Source organism: Cricetulus griseus, chromosome 6 (genome assembly GCF_003668045.3).
Source record: "Cricetulus griseus strain 17A/GY chromosome 6, alternate assembly CriGri-PICRH-1.0, whole genome shotgun sequence".
NCBI classification, from domain to species: domain Eukaryota; kingdom Metazoa; phylum Chordata; class Mammalia; order Rodentia; family Cricetidae; genus Cricetulus; species Cricetulus griseus.
Genome location: NC_048599.1, coordinates 144683897 through 144702271, shown reverse-complemented (window position 1 = coordinate 144702271; position 18375 = coordinate 144683897). Strand labels below are relative to the sequence as shown.

General features: G+C 49.9%; 2 protein-coding genes across 6 annotated transcripts in view; both read left to right on the top strand.

The window, feature by feature from the left end:
* The window catches only part of Garnl3 (GTPase activating Rap/RanGAP domain like 3), a 157801-nt gene extending 152535 nt beyond the window's left edge, over positions 1-5266 (top strand). For 2 of the 3 annotated variants that reach the window (XM_027423764.2, XM_027423766.2), the window contains 3 exons: positions 485-700; positions 1732-1858; positions 4798-5266. In XM_027423764.2, the coding sequence (XP_027279565.1) occupies positions 485-700; positions 1732-1858; positions 4798-4975 (521 nt within the window). In that variant the 3' untranslated portion in view covers positions 4976-5266. The remainder of the gene's footprint in view (positions 1-484; positions 701-1731; positions 1859-4797) is intronic. The other variant, XM_027423765.2, reaches the window with a different exon arrangement.
* A 3542-nt stretch (positions 5267-8808) lies between these two features.
* On the top strand, positions 8809-17420 carry Slc2a8 (solute carrier family 2 member 8). 3 transcript variants are annotated; one of them, XM_027423767.2, is made up of 10 exons: positions 8809-8928; positions 9003-9165; positions 9317-9523; positions 10704-10803; positions 13003-13202; positions 13821-13964; positions 14108-14216; positions 14669-14842; positions 15199-15344; positions 16653-17420. In XM_027423767.2, exons 1-10 carry the CDS (start codon positions 8873-8875, stop codon positions 16788-16790), a joined length of 1437 nt encoding a protein of 478 aa, XP_027279568.1. In that variant the 5' UTR covers positions 8809-8872; the 3' UTR covers positions 16791-17420. The 3 variants fall into 3 exon arrangements, with proteins under 3 accessions (XP_027279568.1, XP_027279570.1, XP_027279569.1); XM_027423769.2 differs by lacking the exon at positions 15199-15344 and having other exon boundaries at positions 16653-16738; XM_027423768.2 differs by lacking the exon at positions 9003-9165 and having other exon boundaries at positions 8810-8928.
* The last annotated feature ends 955 nt before the right edge of the window (positions 17421-18375 follow it).

Below are 18375 nucleotides of genomic sequence, written 5' to 3'. Positions count from 1 at the left end.
GTTATCTTCACCACTCATTGTTAGCATGAGTGCCCCAGGTGGGCAGTTCCTTGCTCTCCTTGTCTCTCCTAATTTTCCTGTACAAGCACAATGGGAAGCAACTGTATTTTATTAAATTCACTCAGAAAAAAGAAAGCCTTTGGGAACACAAAGCCATTAGGCACCATCAGCATGTGACAAAAGTCTTTCTTCATGCTAATTATATTACATAATTATATTACGGTACAAGGAGTTATTTCCAGGCCAGCCAGGTGGTTCAGTGGGTCAAGGCACTTGCCATCAGGTCTGATGCCTGAATCTGATCCCTGTGTCCCACTGTGGGAAGGAAGGGAGTGAGTCCTGTAGGTTGTCCCCGACCTCCATACATGGACACATGCACACACACACACTCAATAAATGTAGCTTAAAACTTGTAAATCAAGAAATAATTCTGTTGTAAATAGCATGAGCCTAAAGTTCTGATCTTTTCCAAATTGCATTTCAGGTGAAATTCAGTCAAAAAGCCTGTACAGGATTCCACTTAGAAACCTTGTGGGCAGAAGCATCGAGCGGCCTCTGAAATCGCCCTTAGTCTCCAAGGTCATCACCCCGCCCACCTCCATTGGCCTTGGCATCGCAGCCATTCCTGTCACTCATTCCTTGTCCCTATCTCGAATGGAAATTAAAGAAATAGCAAGCAGGACCCGAAGGGAACTTCTAGGTAATAACAGCTGCCAGGGGTTGTTTCCATGGCTTGTAAATAGACCAGCCAGGTTTCATCTTTGGATATCTGTCATTTTCAAAACCTGGAGGTTAAAAGGGAAACTTGGGGCCAGCAAGATGGCTCAGAGGTTACAAGCACTTGCTGGCAAGCTTGTACAACCTGAGTTCAATCCCCAGGACACACATGGTTAAAGGTCAGAACTAACTTCCTCAAGTTATTCTCTCTCTCTCTCTCTCTCTCTCTCTCACACACACACACACACACACACACACACACACACACACACACCTCACCATCATTATCATTACATACAAACACCCATATATACACAACACAAATAAATGTAATAAAAAATTAAACTCACTTTCAGAAAAGATTCATAAATCCATCAATAATAATAATATCAACACCAGAGGATATTGGACTGTTTCCCACCAATGATGGACAGAAAGCTGGCCAAGCCATGTTACGGTGGGGGAAACAGGCAGCTTGTGAAAAGCTTATAGGATTTTAGGGACTTTGCCACTTCTCTGAGATTGAATGTGTGTGTTGTAGTGTATATACATGTACTTTATAATCAAAGAGAAAAGTTTTCACCATGGGAAAACTATTCGAAAATATATCTCTGGCATCTTTGCTACTGTGTCAAGTCTAATAATGTGTCAGTAAGGATAAAGGAGGCAGGAAAATTGGAGGGGGGAATCAGGGTGGATATGGTCAAAAGACATCATATGCCTATGTGAGATTCCCAAAGAATTTTTTTTAAGATTTTATTTATTTGTTATGTATACAACATTCTGCTTCCATGTATATCTGCACACCAGAAGAGGGCACCAGATCTCATAACGGATGGTTGTGAGCCACCATGTGGTTGCTAGGAATTGAACTCAGGACCTCTGGAAGAGCAGGCAGTGCTCTTAACCTCTGAGCCATCTCTCCAGGCCCCCAAAGAATTTTTAAAGAAAAAAAGCCATCTTCTGTCCCCTGTGATAATGACCCCTGACCTCTGATTCTCCTCTGTAATGTAGGTCTCTCTGATGACGGTGGACCCAGGTCAGAGGGAGCACCAAGGGCCAAATCAAAAACCCGGAAGCGGTTAGAAGAAAGCCAAGGAGACCCCAAGCCAGAAGCTGTGAGGTCAGCTAGCAGTGACAGGTAAAAAGAAGCCCCTGCTTTGTGTGGTCACCCAGTGAGTGCCAGCATGCCCAGGAGGTCCACTGACCAGGACCCTACAGGGTCAGTAGCCATCCCCACACTGAGGGTCCCATAGAGCTGCCATGATGGGGCTGAGACAAGAGGGCACTGTCACCAGCAACCAAGCTAGTGTCTGCTAAAATATATTCAGAGGGGCTAGAGACAGCTCAGCTAGAGCCTTGCCGGACATGCCCAATATCTACATACATGCATGTACATGTGTAAGGAACAATAGAGAAAGACACTCCTTTTTAGACAGGGTTTCACTGTGTGGCCCTGGTTAACCTAGAACTCACTCTGTAGACCAGGCTGGCCTCAGACTCACAGAGATACACCCACCTGTTTCCTGAAGTAAAGGTGTGCACCACCATACCCAGCCCTAGAGAGAAACTGTCAACATGTATGGAATGCATTTTAATCATAGTCTCTCTCTCTCTCTCTCTCTCTCTCTCTCTCTCTCTCTCTCTCTCTCTCTCTCTCACACACACACACACACACACACACACACACACACACACGTTACTCTCTTGTACCCCTCCCACTCTCACTGATCTCTTTCCTAAGAGACTAATTTAGGCTCACTAGTTTGATGAAGACACACAAAAACAAGATTGCTTAGTACAAGTTTAGAGTCAGCCACTTTCCAGAACCGATGGCCCTGTAAGCAGGGAGAGCCCTTCTGAATGGCAGTTCAGCAGTGTGATAGGTGCTTGTCACCTCACAGCACCTTGTCCCTTCAGCAACAGCACACGTGCCCTTCTGGAGAGTAGTGGGACACCTGACCAAGCATACTCTTGCACTCAGCACTGAACTACAAGGACAGGGATGACCAAGCCCCTGTCTGTACCTTCAGAGGGTCCGTAGGCCATTAAGCACCAGCTATTGCTGCATGGCAGAGTGTCAGGTGATGTAGGTGGTGAAAAGTGTCCTGCCACCTGAGGGTCTCAGAACTTGCATGGTGGGGAACAGCCAGTCGCCTCATACTTCAGCCTCCCGTGGAGAAACAGATCTAACTGTAAAGATACAGACCATCTCAAACAACCACAGTGTGCTATAAGGTTAAGGGCACTGGAGAGATGACTGTGGCTAAGAGCACTGGCTGCTCTGATAGAGGGCCCAAGCTCCCAACACCCACATGGCTGTTCACACCCATCTGTAACTCCAGTTTAAGGAAATCCAATGCCTTCTTCTGGCCTCTGTGGACACCAGGTGCTCAAATGGTGCCAGACACAGACATAAAATGCAGGTAAACAATTATGTACATAAAATAAATATTAAATAATTAAAAGAGAACCAGCATGTTGTAAATCCCACACTCAGGAGGACAAAGACAGATCTGAGTTCAAAGCCAGTCTGGTCTACATAATGAGTTTCAGGCCAGCCAGAACTACAAAATGAAACTGTGCCTCAAAATATCAAAAATAAAAATAAGGAGCTGGAGAAATAGCTGAGCGGTTAAGAGCCTACTCTTCCAGTTCCACATGGCTGCTCACAACTATCTATAACTCCTCCTGGACATCCTCACACAGTCATACATACAGAAAAACACCAATGCACATAAAATAAAAATAAACAAATTAAAAAAAAAACTAAGTGTCTAGGCATAATGGCTCAGGCCTGGAATAGAGACAAGAGAATCACTGTAAACTCAAGGCCAGGCTGACCCTGTCTCACAATAATAAGGCGGTGAAAAGTGTCCTGCCACCTGAGCAGAGGGTGGAAAGCCAACTCAGCAATAAAGAGTATTCATTGTTTGATCTTCCAGAGGACCCAAGTTCAACTCCCAGCACCCACATGGTGGCTTGAAATCATCTGTAACTACAGTTCTAGAGGATCTAATACCCTCTTTTAGTCTGAGAGCACAGGGATAAACAGAGTGCACAGACATGCATGCAGACAAAGCATCTATGTTCATAAAACAAAAATAAGTCTTTTTTTTTTTTAGTTTTTGTTTGTTTGTTTTTGTGTCAGAGTGTTTTTGTGTAACCACCCTGGCTATCCTGGAACTCTCTTTGTAGGCCAAGTTGGCCTTGAATTCACAGAGATCTGTCTGTTTCTGGTTCCTGAGTACTATTAAAGGTGTGTGCCACCACTGACTGAAAAAATAAATATTTTTTTAAAAAACAACAACAACAATAATAAATGATAAAATGGCAGACAGAAGGGGCTAGAGAGATGGCTCAGAGGTTAAGAGCACTGACTGCTCTTCCAGAGGTCCTGAGTTCAGTTCCCAGTAAACACAAGGTGGCTCACAACCATCTGTAATGAGATCTGGTGCCCTCTGCTGGCATGCATGCAGATAACTGTATACATAATAAATAAATAAAATCTTTTAAAAAATGGCAGACAGAAGATCCACTTTGATAGGAAGTCAGGGAAGAGTCTAGCACAGGCTGGCTTGGGATGAATGATAAGAATGGGGGAATAGCTAGGCAGTGGTGGCACAGGACTTTAATCCCAGCACTCAGGAGGCAGAGGCAGGTGGATCTCTGTGAGTTTGAGGCCAGCCTGGTCTACAGAGTGAGTTGCAGGACAGCCAGGGCTACACAGATAAATCCTGTTTTGAAAACCAAAAAGAAAAGGGGAACCATGCCTAAGACAGCAGGGACTCTTGAGCAATTGCTCTGAGCAGGCAGCATGGTCAGAGACACAGGAGGACAGCTTGACCAAGTGCTAGAGAGGCAGCAAAAGGTCAAGTGGGAAGAGCAGGGCCAGGTACTGCCGAGGCCCTGGGGCGTTTGTGGAATCACAGACTCTCTGAGGAGTGAAGCCCTGCACTTCTTCACCTTCCTCCTTTCATCCATGGTAGATGTACTGAGCCCAAGAGAGCAGAAGGCAGCAAACAATGCCAGTTCCATGGCCTGCCCAAAGAGCTCTTGACAGTGGCTTCTCTCTTGCAGGATCCCATCAGGAATTTTGGAAAGTCCTTCTGCTTCTGAAGCCAATGCTGAGGGCCGTAACCACTCGGCAAGCTCTGACCAGGACCCTGTGGTGGACAAAGAGGGCAGCTCAGGCTCAGGCAGCAGCCCCTTCCAGCTCATGGCCTCCTCTGAGGAAGACATCATTGATTTGAAATAGAGTCCCTGTCTCGTTGGCCATTCTTAGTTTTCTTATGAAGGTTTATACTGTTTAAACAGCTCCAACATCCTGTCTCAACAAAATGCGCCTTCAGCCAGGCCGTGATCTATTGGACCAAACCTCCTGCACCCTCAGCCAGTTTGGGTCACTCTCCAGTGTCCAGTGCCATCTCTCTTGACCCTTGTTTCTTTCCATTCAAGAACTAACTGTCAGTTCCCTTGTAATAAAGGTGGTAGATTTCATTGAAATTTTAGATCAAAACTTTGAATAAATCCAAAATGTTCATTCTTATTCACTGCAACCCTTCTCTTATATTTTATAGATTTAGATGGAAATTATTTTTTGTAAGTTTTGACTTATGTCACATACTATGCTTCTTTTATGAAGATGCTGCTTTTTAATTTTGCTATAAATAAGTTTTCTTTCTGCACCTTGGCCCTGTTGCTGCCTGTGTTCACTGGGGTGGGGCCTGGAGACCTGGGAAAGATGGAGCAAGCCTCCCGCTTCCCCCTCCATTGATCTCAAGGGCACTGCAAATTGATCTTAGGGTACATTCCTCTTGTGACTGTGACCCCGAGTTTTCAGATTCCCTCCCTTTTTGTTCTGTTTTGTAGTGTTTGGTATGGACCCCGAGGCCTTACACACACTAGGCTAACAGGCTCTGTTGCTGAGCTGTGTCCCCAGCCCCTGCCTGGCTCTTTCATGTGAACCCAGCATTGTCCTTCCTCTTACAGATGTATCAGAATGTTGAGATAAAGAGGTGGAAGGCTGGAGAGATGCCTCAGTGGTTAAGAGCACTTGTTCTCGCAGAGGACCCTGGTTTGATTCCCAACACCCGTGTGGTATCTCACAACCATTTCTAACTACAGTTCCAGAGGATCCAGTGCCCTCTTCTGATCTCCAAGGGCAGGAGGCACACACATGGTGCACATACATGCATGCATGAATGTAAAACACTTACAAAAGGAATAAATCTGAGTTTTAAAATGCCTATCCCAGCTCTCTCCTGAAAAGTGAGCAGGAAGTAATGTGGCCTGAGCCAGACACAAATGAGATCATAAAATATCAGTCCTGACCCAGAGGCCACAGATCACCTTTGGTGTAGCCGCTGATTCCCCTTCATGCCCCACATGGTCCATGGAAAGAAACTCCATTGTCAGCCCAAGAGGAAGCAGCTGTGGGGAGTTCTGACATCATGGTGTCTGAGGTTAGAGCCTTGGCTCCTTCCTCCTTGCAGGCCATAAGGACTCCCCTCCTCTCCCCCTCTGCACAACAGTTCCATGGGATACAGGGAACCAAAAGTATCTACATGAATGGTCTGTAGCTTTAGAGGCAACTTCATGCTACATACCATCCCCGCTAACAGTTTCATCAGGTTTATTCTGGCTTTTCTCAGGAGTTGGGGGCTTATGGAGGCTAGATGATGTCAGCTCCAGATGCTGTTCCTCGGCAGCCATGCACTTGGTTTTTTGAGACAGGGTCTCTCATTAGAATCTGGCAGAACTCACTAGTTAAGCTAAGCTTGATGACCAGTGAGCCCCAAGGACAACTTGTATGTACATCCTCGGCGCTGAAGTTACAGACATGCGCCACCACTTCCAGCCTTTGCAAGAATGCTAGAGCCAAACTCAGGTTCTCGTGCTTGCAAATCGAGCATTGTACCAACTGAGCCATCATCTCCCAACCCTATCACCTTCTGAGGTAAGGAAACTGAGGCTCTGAAAGAGTTGATGATTTGAACCTTGTGTTCTCTTAGCCCCAGGGAACTGTTACTCTCTGGCCTGTGAGCCTCACAGAGGCAGGCTGAGTGCTTCCTGTCCATTTGTTTTGTTTTTGGAAGAGGGGAGGGGAGGTTGAGACAGAGTTTCACGCAGACAAGGCTACCTTGAACTCTCGATTCCCCCACTTCCACCTTCCAGGTGCTGAGTGGGAGGGAGGCTTGTGCCACACATCTGGCTCCTGGCTGCTATTTTTCATGTTATACCAATTAATGAGCTTGACTCTGTATTTTTCCTGTCCTTTTTGTTGTTGTTGTATCTTGATGAAACAGGAGAAAATCCAAGCCTGTATTTATTCTTCCAGAGGGGCAGTAATAAAGCCAACTATGACAGAGTAAAAGACAAAGGTATGAGAAATACAGAGGAGGCAACAGAGGGACCTGACTCAAACTGGTGGTGATTTGCTCATAAAAGAAGGGGTGAGCTGGGTGGTGATGGCGCATGCCTTTAGTCCCAGCACTCGGGAGGCAGAGGCAGGTGGATCTCTGTGAGTTCCAGACCAGCCTGGTCTACAAGAGCTAGTTCCAGGACAGCCTCCAAAGCTGTCCAAAGCCTCCAAAGAAACCCTGTCTCGAAACACCCCCCCTAAAAAAGGGGGGTAAGGCTTCTCTAGCAACAACATCTGGGCAAATGTGGGAAGGGAGACCATTGGCCAGTGGTTTGTAGATGTTCATGGCTCCTAGCCTGGTGCTGACTGGAGTCCCTGAAGCATCCCTTTTCCATGAGCCACTCTGCCGTGCCACTGGCTCAGGTACAAAGCACATAGTCTAGGTGAAATTTCTCCATGGCCTTTGCTCTGTAGACACCAAGCACCTCCTGTCCAAAGGAGCTAACACCCATTGGGAAAGAAAAGAGCAGGCAATTATGAAGCAGTGAAAGAACTCCCAAGCATGAGATGTTACAGAGCATGAACAGCTGGCTGCTTGCCTTTAAAGACTGGTTGCTATAATTGGGTGGCTGCAATAATGTCAAACCACTGTACTGAGGCATTTGAGTGATCAGCCTGCCCACAACTCTCCTGGAGGGTAGTCTATGCCCCCACTTACAGGGTGCCTCTCACTGGTTCTTTCCAGAATTACATGTACACCAGGAACACTGCCCAACAAAGTGTTGGGTAGCAATTAAGCAGAGAACAGTGATGGCACACAGCCACAGGAAGACTCGGGGAGGTAGAAAGACAAAGATTCAAGGCTTGGGAATACCTGTGGGGCAACCAGGGAATAAGAAAATCACTAAGTTCCACTCTGTCCCACATCTGGAATGGAGGACCTAACAGAACCCTCAGCATCTCTGAGCCCTAGACTTTGGAGCACTAGTAATGAAGGTGAGCTGCCCCCAGAAGCACCAGGTCAGTCTCAGAAAGTCCAAGGAGATGAACAGGTGTCACAAGACAGTCTGTTTGGAGACTTTTCACCCTGAGGCTCTCTGAGGCAGAAGTCAAGCAAGGTTGAGGAGAAATGGCTGACCATATTCTAGGGAACTCTTCTGTAGTAAGGGTGGGAAGTCTTGTCTCAGCCCATGGGCTCCGTCTTTGACCCACTACTTCCCTGTTCTACAGAGTGATTTCCAGGACAGCCAGAGCTGTTACACAGGGAAACCCTGTCTCAAAATAAATAAATAAATAAAATGAAACCACCAAAACATGGGCCACCGAGATGACTCTGCTGGTAAAGGTACTTGTTCCCAAGCCTGGAGACATCAGTTCGATCCGCACGACCTAATTACCACGTGGTGGAAGGAAAAAACCCACTTGAAAAAGTTTACTTCTGACCAGCACAGGCACGCTGTCACCTCCGCCTCACAATAGATATTAAGAAAAAAAAATCCTAAACAATCTTCTCTATCTTCATTGGCTAGCTCAGGCCTAATGGCCACGCCTTCAGACTCACACCGCACTCCAATTGGACAATCGTGCCCGCGAGGACACAAGCTCCCCCAACCTGCACCTGGGTCGCGGGAGCGAAGTTCTGGGCAGGAAGCTTTGCAACCGGCTCTGTGCTTCCATTGGCCAGCTCCGATTGGGGGCGGGTTCTAGCGTCCCATTGGCCACGCCTGCCGCCGAGGCCGCGCTCCCCCGGGCTGCGGCAGTTCGCGGGTCGTACTCTCTGCTGCTACCAGCATGTCGCCCGAGGACTCCGAGGAGACGCTGCCGCTCTTGCGGACGCCGGACGCCAGGTGCGGACCCCGGGGTTCTGCGGCCTCTCCCTCACGCCCAGCGGCGCCGCTCACGCCCCGCCTTGTACCCGCAGCGTTCCCCGCGGCCGCCGGGTCTTCCTCGCCGCCTTCGCCGCCGCCCTGGGCCCGCTCAGCTTCGGCTTCGCTCTCGGCTACAGCTCCCCCGCCATCCCCAGCCTGCGGCGCACTGCGCCCCCCGCCCTGCGCCTCGGAGACAGTGCGGCCTCCTGGTTTGGGGTGAGCCCGCGGGGGAGCCCCGGGTCCCCCATCTCCGCCGCACCCCAGGGTCCTCCTCATTGTCTTTCCTCTGAGGCTGCGGGGCGAGGGGTGGAGGGATCGTGGACCGTGGCCTCTAGTGGCCCCCTCCTCAGACCGTTCGGGTCCCCAGGCCATCGTGACTCTGGGCGCTGCGGCAGGGGGCGTTCTGGGCGGCTGGCTCGTGGACCATGCGGGGCGCAAGCTGAGCCTCCTGCTCTGCACCGTGCCCTTCGTGACCGGCTTTGCTGTCATCACCGCGGCCCGGGACGTGGGGATGCTGCTCGGAGGCCGCCTCCTCACTGGCCTAGCTTGCGGAGTCGCCTCACTAGTGGCACCGGTGAGTGGTTTGAGCCTCCTAGATGACCTTTGCCAGGCAAGGGGCAGCTAGTCAGCAGTGAAGCCATGCCTCACGCCCAGCATTGCCCTTAGTTGTGTCTCTTTTACACTTTATGCTTAGCAGTTACGACTAGATTCCCCCTATTTTCTTGTTAGCAGGGCATTTCTGTTCTGGTTTGTCCCCAGGACAGACTTCTTGCTCCCTTCCCTGCTTGCAGCCAGCCCCTGACCCAAGGCTACACACTCTGCAGTCCACACACCAGGATCATTTACCTGGGCACACACTCATCTCTGAGCCTCAGTTCACTCCCCTGTGAAGTAAAACCTATTTCTGAGGTGGTTGTGAGGCCTTTGTACAGGAAGCTGCTGGTCCTGGCATGGTCTCTGGAAAGATTTGAACCCTGGTAACTGAGATCACCAGCAACCTTCGGCCACAGACTTGGATGACCCCCATCCCTTCCCCACCTCTGTGGCCTCGTACTCATTCACTGCACCTGTTGGAGGTGTGAAGGAGCTAGAGAGGAGACTGTAGATCTGTCAATTGTTATTTCTTTTCGAGGCAGGATTTCTCTGTGGCTTTGGAGGCTGTCCTGGAACTAGCTCTTGTAGACCAGGCTGGTCTCGAACTCACAGAAATCCTCCTGCCTCTGCCTCCCGAGTGCTGGGATTAAAGGCGTGCGCCACCAACGCCCAGCTGTTATTTCTTCTTTTTAACTAGGTTAGTCACAGCATAAGGTATGGAATAATCTAGAAGTATGGATGGTGCCTAAGGACCCCTGAGCTTTGAAGTGATGGCAGCCCCTGGTAGGATTAGGCTGGACAAGGGCACTTTCAATATCCTGCATAGCACCTGGAGCTGGCCAGCAAGGGAGAGGTCTTTTTGTTCTACCTCACATTTGTGCATATTAAACATGTCCTGGGGTAAATACATAAAGATTAGGAATTCATTGTTATCTTCCGCTCATTGGAGGCTAGCCTGGGCTACATGAAACTCAAAAAATAAAATGAGTATAAGGAAGCTCTGTGCACTCCTCTTTCCTCTTGCTCACACACACAGCAACAGCTATTACCCACAATCCCCTTTAAAACTCTGCAGAGTGTGGGGTTGTCATTCTGCAGTAGTATAGTTAGACCCTTCTGTTTAAAGATGCCAAGTGAAGTTTCACCTTAACTATCCACAGGTCTATATCTCGGAAATTGCCTACCCAGCCATCCGAGGACTGCTCGGCTCCTGTGTGCAGTTGATGGTTGTCACCGGCATCCTTTTGGCCTACGTGGCAGGTAGATTTGCTTGCTGTCTTTTGATCCCCATTAATGGGTTACATGGCCACTTTGGAAACAGGCAGGAGTTTGCCTGGTGCTACTAGACAAGGTGCCAGTTTCTCAGTCACACTCCTGGGAACTTGGTATGAGTGGATCTGGTAACGGAGCACCAGGGAAAACTAGAGCAGGTGGTTTCTTCATTGTCCCAGAAGCCCACCCCACAATGGAGGGACTCAGCAGAGCATTCCAGTGTGAGGAGGGGCGGGGCATAGGGAATCATTTTAGCTCCCTCAGTGGGAGAATTGGAGTTTCAGCATGTTATCACTGAGTGCACAGTCAGCAGAATGTCACATGAAGGTGGCTTGTTCCCAAAGACCTAAGGGCCAGTGCTGGCGACCTGTGGAGGTTTCAGGAATTGTCCCCTCAGTAGGAATGGGAGGAAAGAGGACAGCCTTCAAACCTGACACACCCACCCAAAATGTCCAGGGCCAGGAGAGTAATAGCATATGGAAAGTACCTGATCCTCAATGAAAACTGTTAAAAGATGACTTGAGAGCCATGGGGTGGGGTGTTGCTGACAGGCTGTGGTAAACCTAGCTTGGTGTATACATACTGGATCTTCACAGTGGAGCCCACAACGGTCTCAGTCATTTTTAACTCCTTTATCATTCTGGCCTTTTGGTGTCTTCCCTGCAGCCTGGCTGCCTCAGGAGCCCTGTAGTGAGCCAGAGCCCCAGTAGAAACAGATGTTGACTCTGGCGTGGAGACAGTCAGTGCCCCTCAACCACAGTGTCACCTCCAATGCGTCTTCATCACACGGCCTTGCATTAACCTGGTTCTTTCCTTTTGACCCCCTGGTCTGCGGTGACTGTAATAACAAAAAGTGACATGGTGGGAAAAATAATTCCTCAGTCACAAGACTTTGTGAAACAGTATTTGTGGAGTCTTATTGCTAAAGCAAACTGACTCCTTCAGGCTGTCCTCTGACTTCCACACACATGCTGTACCATGCATCATGCATTCACTTTTCTTTCCTTTTAGTTTTTCAAGACAGGGTTTCTCTGTGTATCCCTGGCTGTCCTGGAACTCACTTTGTAGACCAGGCTGGCCTTGAACATAGAGATCCACCTGCCTCTGCCTCCTGAGTGCTGGGATTAAAGGCGTAAGCCTTCAAGCCCAGCTTAGTTACTTTTATACAAAACACCATGATCAAGGCAACTTATAAAAGTAAACATTTAATTTGAGGTGTATGGTTCCAGAGTATCCATGTTGGGGAGTGTGGCAGTAGGCGGGTAAACATGGCACTGGAGTGGTGGCAGAGAGCTAACTAACTGGGAATGACAAAGACTTTAAACCTCAAAGCTGTTCCATTGACACAACTCCTCCATTGAGCCACACCTCCTACTCTTTCCCAAAAAGCTCCACCAACTGGGGGCCAAGTGTTCAAACATAGGAGCATATAGGGGCCATTCTCATTCACACTGCCACACACAAAATAGTTGAATAATTATAATAAAATTATGATAAAAGTATAACATAGGGCTTGGGAAATGGTTCAGAAAATAGAAGAGCTTGCTGCCCAAGCATGAAGGAGTAAGTTCAAATCCCCAGAGCCCACATAAAAAGCTAAGTGTGGCCATGAGTTCCTGTAACTCCAGCGCTGTGGCAGGGCAGAGAAAGGAGAATGCTGAGGCCTGCTGACCACGGCCTAGCTCCAGGTTCAAACTGGGAATAAGGTGGACAGCAACAGACACCCAATGGCCTCCTCTGGCTTCCACACTCATGCATGGGTGCATACACGCACACACTTACACAGGTAAGAAGTATAATGTAGTAAATACATCAAAGCAATGGCAGTCCTTTCTAACCATTGTCAAGTTTTTTTGCAGTGTCCATGCCTTGACATGACTGAGAGCACAACATTTGGTTTACCAGCATCACCATGGCAGTACACTGTGATATGTTACCATGGCTACCAGACATGGCTTGGCAATGGGCATCTTTCAGCTGGTTATGTCTTATGTGCAGTCCATCTGTATTTCCCTTGGTAGATGTCACCTAATGATGTCCTGATGGAACATTCCTAGTAGCAACAGTCTCTTTAACCAACATGAAGGCAGCTGGCAGAGGCAGTGATGTGCCTACCATTGGAGTGAGTCCCAGGGCTGGCAAGGAGGCTAGGCTGGCTCACCCTGGCTCTGACATCTGCTGTTGCAGGCTGGGTCCTAGAGTGGCGTTGGCTGGCCGTGCTGGGCTGTGTGCCCCCCACCCTCATGCTGCTGCTCATGTGCTGTATGCCTGAGACCCCGCGATTCCTCCTGACTCAACACCAGCACCAGGAGGCCATGGCTGCCCTTCGGTTCCTGTGGGGCTCTGAGGAGGGCTGGGAAGAGCCTCCCATTGGGGTTGAGCACCAGGTGAGAGGCTGAGAGCAGGGCAGAGAGCATAGCCTGTTCCCAAGGCTACACACCAGATGGCAGCACCCCTCCACCCTCAGTGAGAACCAGTGTTGCCCTCTCTGAGCAGGTAGGAGCCAGCTGGAGCCCCATTTAGCTCCTAGTGTCCCAAGAAGTGAAGGGGCAGGCACTCAAGGGAAAACCGGTGAGGGCCTCATTTAATGGGAACCAGAGGCAGGGGTGTCTTCAGGGTCACTGGCACGCAGACATTTTGCAGTTGTATGACCTGGCCATCTTGGAGACTTGGCTCCTTCATCTGTAAAAGGACAGTCCTTACTCACGGTGATGCCCATGGCTGCAGGAGGTGCTCTTCCTCTCCCAGGTGGAGGCGAACCCCGAACACACAAAAGTGCTTGGCTCTCGGGTATAGGATTCTTCACCCGAGTGCTGAAGTTCAAGCTCCCACCACTCCCCTGCACCCCACCCCACCCCCCGCATGAGGAGGGTTAGGGGCACACTCAGGGCCACAGGTGGGGTAGGGCTGGCAAGCTGAGGTTTTCCCCTCCATTTTAGGCTTCTGGCTCAAAGAAGGGTCCTTGGGTGAGGGGAGAGAACACTGATGAGCCGTCTTTGTGGCAGGGCTTCCAGCTGGCTATGCTGAGGCGCCCTGGTGTCTACAAGCCCCTCATCATTGGCATTTCACTCATGGCCTTCCAGCAGCTGTCAGGGGTCAATGCCATCATGTTCTATGCTGAGACCATCTTTGAGGAGGCCAAGTTCAAGGTAAGAGGCCTCTGCCCAGCCTGCCTCATACCACATGTGTGAATTAACCTCCCAGAGCTTAGGGCTTTTTGACCCAGCTCACAGCCAGAGAGAGAGGGAGGGACTTTTCTGTCTTTAGCAGACCAGCTTCTCCCCTCTCCCAGGACAGCAGCTTGGCCTCGGTCACCGTGGGCATCATCCAGGTCCTATTCACAGCTGTGGCAGCCCTCATAATGGACAGAGCAGGGAGGAGACTGCTTCTGACCTTGTCAGGTAAGAAGCCTGAGCAAGCGGCAGGGTCAGCCTCCCCAGCTCATGGGGCGACAGGGCCAGGGAGGTGGTATGACTAGTTCTTTTGAGCAAGTGACCAAACATCCCCAAGCCTCCTTTTCCTACTCTGAAATGGGGAAGGGCTGCAGTGAGGTCAGGTCCCGGGCAGTAGCTTTGGCCTACTCACCCATGGTGCCCATTGGCTCCTGTGAAGGCCTCTGTGGGTGTGGGGTTCAACACTGCTGTGGATGCTCCTGCTTCTGCAGATGAGAGACTGCTTGGGAACTTTTCAGCATTTCTTGAGGTCAGGTCCAAAGCACAGGAGGAGTGCTATCCAGTTGGGCTTCCATGGCCAGGGTGTGAGACTGCTGAATCTGGCCTTCCTCTCTCAAGCAGCTACACTGCCCTCTAGGGCGTGTCCCCAGCATCCTGCCTAACCTGAGCCCTGCCTGCAGGTGTGGTCATGGTATTCAGCATGAGTGCCTTTGGTACCTACTTCAAGCTGACCCAGAGTGGCCCCAACAACTCCTCCCATGTAGGCCTCCTAGTGCCCATCTCTGCGGAGCCTGTTGACGTCCATGTGGGGCTGGCCTGGCTGGCTGTGGGCAGCATGTGCCTCTTCATTGCTGGTAAGAAAGGACTCAGGGAAACTGAGTGGGGTTATCCCTGTAGCCCACCATGCCAAGTTCTGTAGCAGTCAGCTCAAAGCTCCTTTTACTCTAGCTTTGCCCCTCTGCCCCAAGGAGCATGACTTCTGTGCATGTGACTCTGACCATGTATGTGCTGGGCTCTGAGCTAAATTCTTTCACATAATCTCTATGACAACTTGCAAGCAGGTCCCATCCTTGTCCTGAAGTCTAAAAGGGGAAGGGACTGACCAAAGACCTCCCAGCAGGGTCAAGGGCTGGTAGAGCCCCTAAGACCCACAGGCTAGGAAGCATGATGTATGAGCCCAGCATGTCTCAACACTGCATTGCTCCTACAGGCTTTGCGGTGGGCTGGGGACCCATCCCCTGGCTCCTCATGTCCGAGATCTTCCCTCTGCATGTCAAGGGTGTGGCTACTGGTGTCTGTGTCCTCACCAACTGGTTCATGGCCTTTCTGGTGACAAAAGAGTTCAGCAGCATCATGGTGAGTGCAGACCCTTGCCTTCCCCTCATGTTGTCAGCAAAGGCTTGCCTCATGAAACAACTTTCATTACCAGAGGTTCCATGTCCATGACCTTGAGTGTAGGCTGAGGTCCTCTAATGGCTGAAACACTGCCATCTCAAGATGACATGAAGCCAGAGGCTAAACCAAATGAGGAACCTGGTCCATGACCCCCTAAGTCTTCAGTCTGTTTTGGGGTGAGGATAATATGGCCGGCCTTCCCCACTAGTGAATGTCAGGAACACAGGCCAGAAGCCCATGATAAATATAAAAGAAATTGACAGATCTGGGCTCTGAGGCACACACACATATGCACACAGAGAGAATGGCTACTTCCCTGTGTGTTGCCTTGTGTACTGCTTAGCCTCTCAACATGGTCCTAAACTAGAAGTGCAGGTACGTAGTGGTTCCTTCCTCCTAGGTTGGAGGGCATGTCAGTTCCAGTCAACACTTTGTTTCCCTCTGTATTTGCTGCTGCTGCTGTGGCTGCTGCCTGCCAGCTTCCTAGCCACTAGAGAGGGAGGGAGGTTCTGGTGCAGATAAGCAAGCCATCTGTTCAGTCACTGGTGTCCTCCATGTCTTCTGGCATGTGCCGTGCCTAGGCCTGTTTAAGACTTTAGAGATGGCTAAACAACTGAGTTGAATAGGGTCCCTTTCAGGACAGTTGCCAGGAAGGTAATGGGTGGCACACAGGGCTGCCCAGAAAGTCCAGAGAAAGGCAAGCAGAGGCCCATCATAGAATGTGGGAGGGAGCAGATAGCAAAGGACCTGGGGGAAGAAGCCCAGAAGGATGTGACAAAAATCCAACAGGGATGGGGGAGGAGGGACCCACACGACACAGGCAAAGAAGCTGAAAGGTCACCCACCAGGTGTCCTTTCCTGCAACGAACTGAGTGAGGACTTTGCTCTGCCACCTGCAAAGTCAAAGACTCATTCCCACCCTCTCTCAAGAGTAACAGTTCCCCCTTCCTCACCACACAGAGAACTCAGAGTAGCAGGACACCGGAGGGTGGGGCCAAAGATATACGCCTGAGGGCAGTAAGCCTGGGATGCCCAGAAACAGGGAACTAGCTGTCCCTTGACATTCCTGATCTCAGGGCAATCACTACATTACCATGAGTCTCAGTTTCCCAAACATGCATCACCTTGCGTGGCAGGGAGCTATCATCCACACATCTGGGTCTCCAGAGACAGGAGAGGCCTGGCAGGCAGGCTGCAGGCAGGGTGCTCTGGGATTGTTTGGGGGCTCTGACCTCTAGCTCTCTCCACCTGTGCCTTTCTTCTCTGCAGGAGATCCTCGGGCCCTACGGTGCCTTCTGGCTCACTGCTGCCTTCTGTATCCTCAGTGTCCTTTTCACGCTGACCTTCGTCCCTGAGACTAAAGGCAGGACTCTAGAACAAATCACAGCCCATTTCGAGGGACTATGACAGCCCCTTTCTGTGACTGGCAGCCCTGAGCTGGGCTTGCTTTGGGTTTCAGAAGGAGTAGAGTGGCCTGTAGCTGAGCCACACCTCAGTTTGAGCCTGGAGCCCCCTACTCCTCAGGCCTCAGAGCCCCTCCTTGTCCAGGTTGAGACCCAGACCTATGCTACGAGGTTCACCAGATTCTGGATCTAGTCTCTGTAGCCTGCAGCACACACAGGACATCTGAGAAGCTGTGTAGTTGCGCCTGACACACGCCTCCTTCCTCAGACAAGCTCCTGTACCCTGTTTTCTGGCTGGGGATCTTTTGGCTCCTGGGTCCTAAGCACCCACCTATGCCTCCCACTTGACTGTGGGATCCAAAAGGAATTTGGCCACATAAAAGTTGGGCTCAGAAATGAAGCTGTGGCCTCTTTGAGTGAGCCCAGGTAGAGAAGAGAATATTCTAGTCAACCAACCAAACCTGCCCTCCTTGGCCCTGCCCAGAGGTTCTGTGGATCCACTGTGGGGTCAGCCAGCTTACCCATAACTTGCAGGTTCATTCCAGCTCTTTCCTGGGCTCGGAGTCCTGGGTCATTACTCACCAAATCTTGTTGAATTTCAGAAAATAAAAAACCTTTTTCTGTTGGACTTTAATGAAGCCAGAAGTCTTTTTCAGGGCCCTTGTATCATGGATCAATACATACTCACTGAAGTAAATGAGAAGACAGACTGGGTTGTTGAGATTTTGCCAGCAGCTGGTCATCTGCTAGGCACTGTACTTGCATGGGAAAGCTGCCCCTTTCCAGAGGTAACCCCAAGTAAGACTGGCTCCATTGTGAGGCTCCCATCTGACACCCACTCTTTCAAGATCAGCTATTCAAAAGAGCAGGCTTGCTGGGCAGTGGTGGCACATACCTTTTTAATTTCAGCACAGGAGGGCCTCTGAGTTTGAGGCCAACCTTGAACTACACTGGTTTGCAAATCCAGTTCCAGGGCAACCAGAGCTGTTAAACCTGTCTTGAAAAAGAAACATCAAGCCAGGCGTTGGTGGCGCACGCCTTAGGCAGAGGCAGGTGGATCTCTGTGAGTTCAAGGCCAGCCTGGTCTACATACAGAGCACGTTCCAGAACAGGCTCCAAAGCTACACAGAGAAACCCTGTCTCAAAAAGCAAAAAAGAAAAAGAAAAAAGAAACATCAAAAAACCCAGCAGGGGGGGCTGGAGAGATGGCTCAGCAGTTAAGAGCATTGACTGTTCTTCCAGAGGTCCTGAGTTCAATTCCCAGCAACCACATGGTGGCTCACAACCATCTGTAATGAGATATGGTACCCTCTGCTGGCAGAAGACTGTATACATAAGAAATAAATAAAATCTTTAAAAAAACAAAAACGGCAGGCTTGGCTTTCCCTTAGTTAAGACAATAATCAGGATGGACTTTTCCTTAAGAATCATTGTGATTGGGGCTGAGAGATTGCTGAGTAAGGTTAAGAGCACTGGCTGTTCTTTCAGAGGACCCAGGTTCAATTCCCACACCCACATGGCAACTCACAACTGTCTGTAACTCCAGTTCCAATAGATCTGATACCTTCACACCAAATAAAATAAATTAT

Coding starts and splice junctions, on each gene's coding strand:
- Slc2a8 (XM_027423767.2), top strand. CDS start 8,873: ATGTCGCCCGAGGACTCCGAGGAGACGCTGCCGCTCTTGCGGACGCCG. Junction 13,203..13,820: donor CCATTGGGGTTGAGCACCAG/GTGAGAGGCTGA, acceptor TCTTTGTGGCAG/GGCTTCCAGCTGGCTATGCT. Junction 14,217..14,668: donor ACTGCTTCTGACCTTGTCAG/GTAAGAAGCCTG, acceptor CCCTGCCTGCAG/GTGTGGTCATGGTATTCAGC.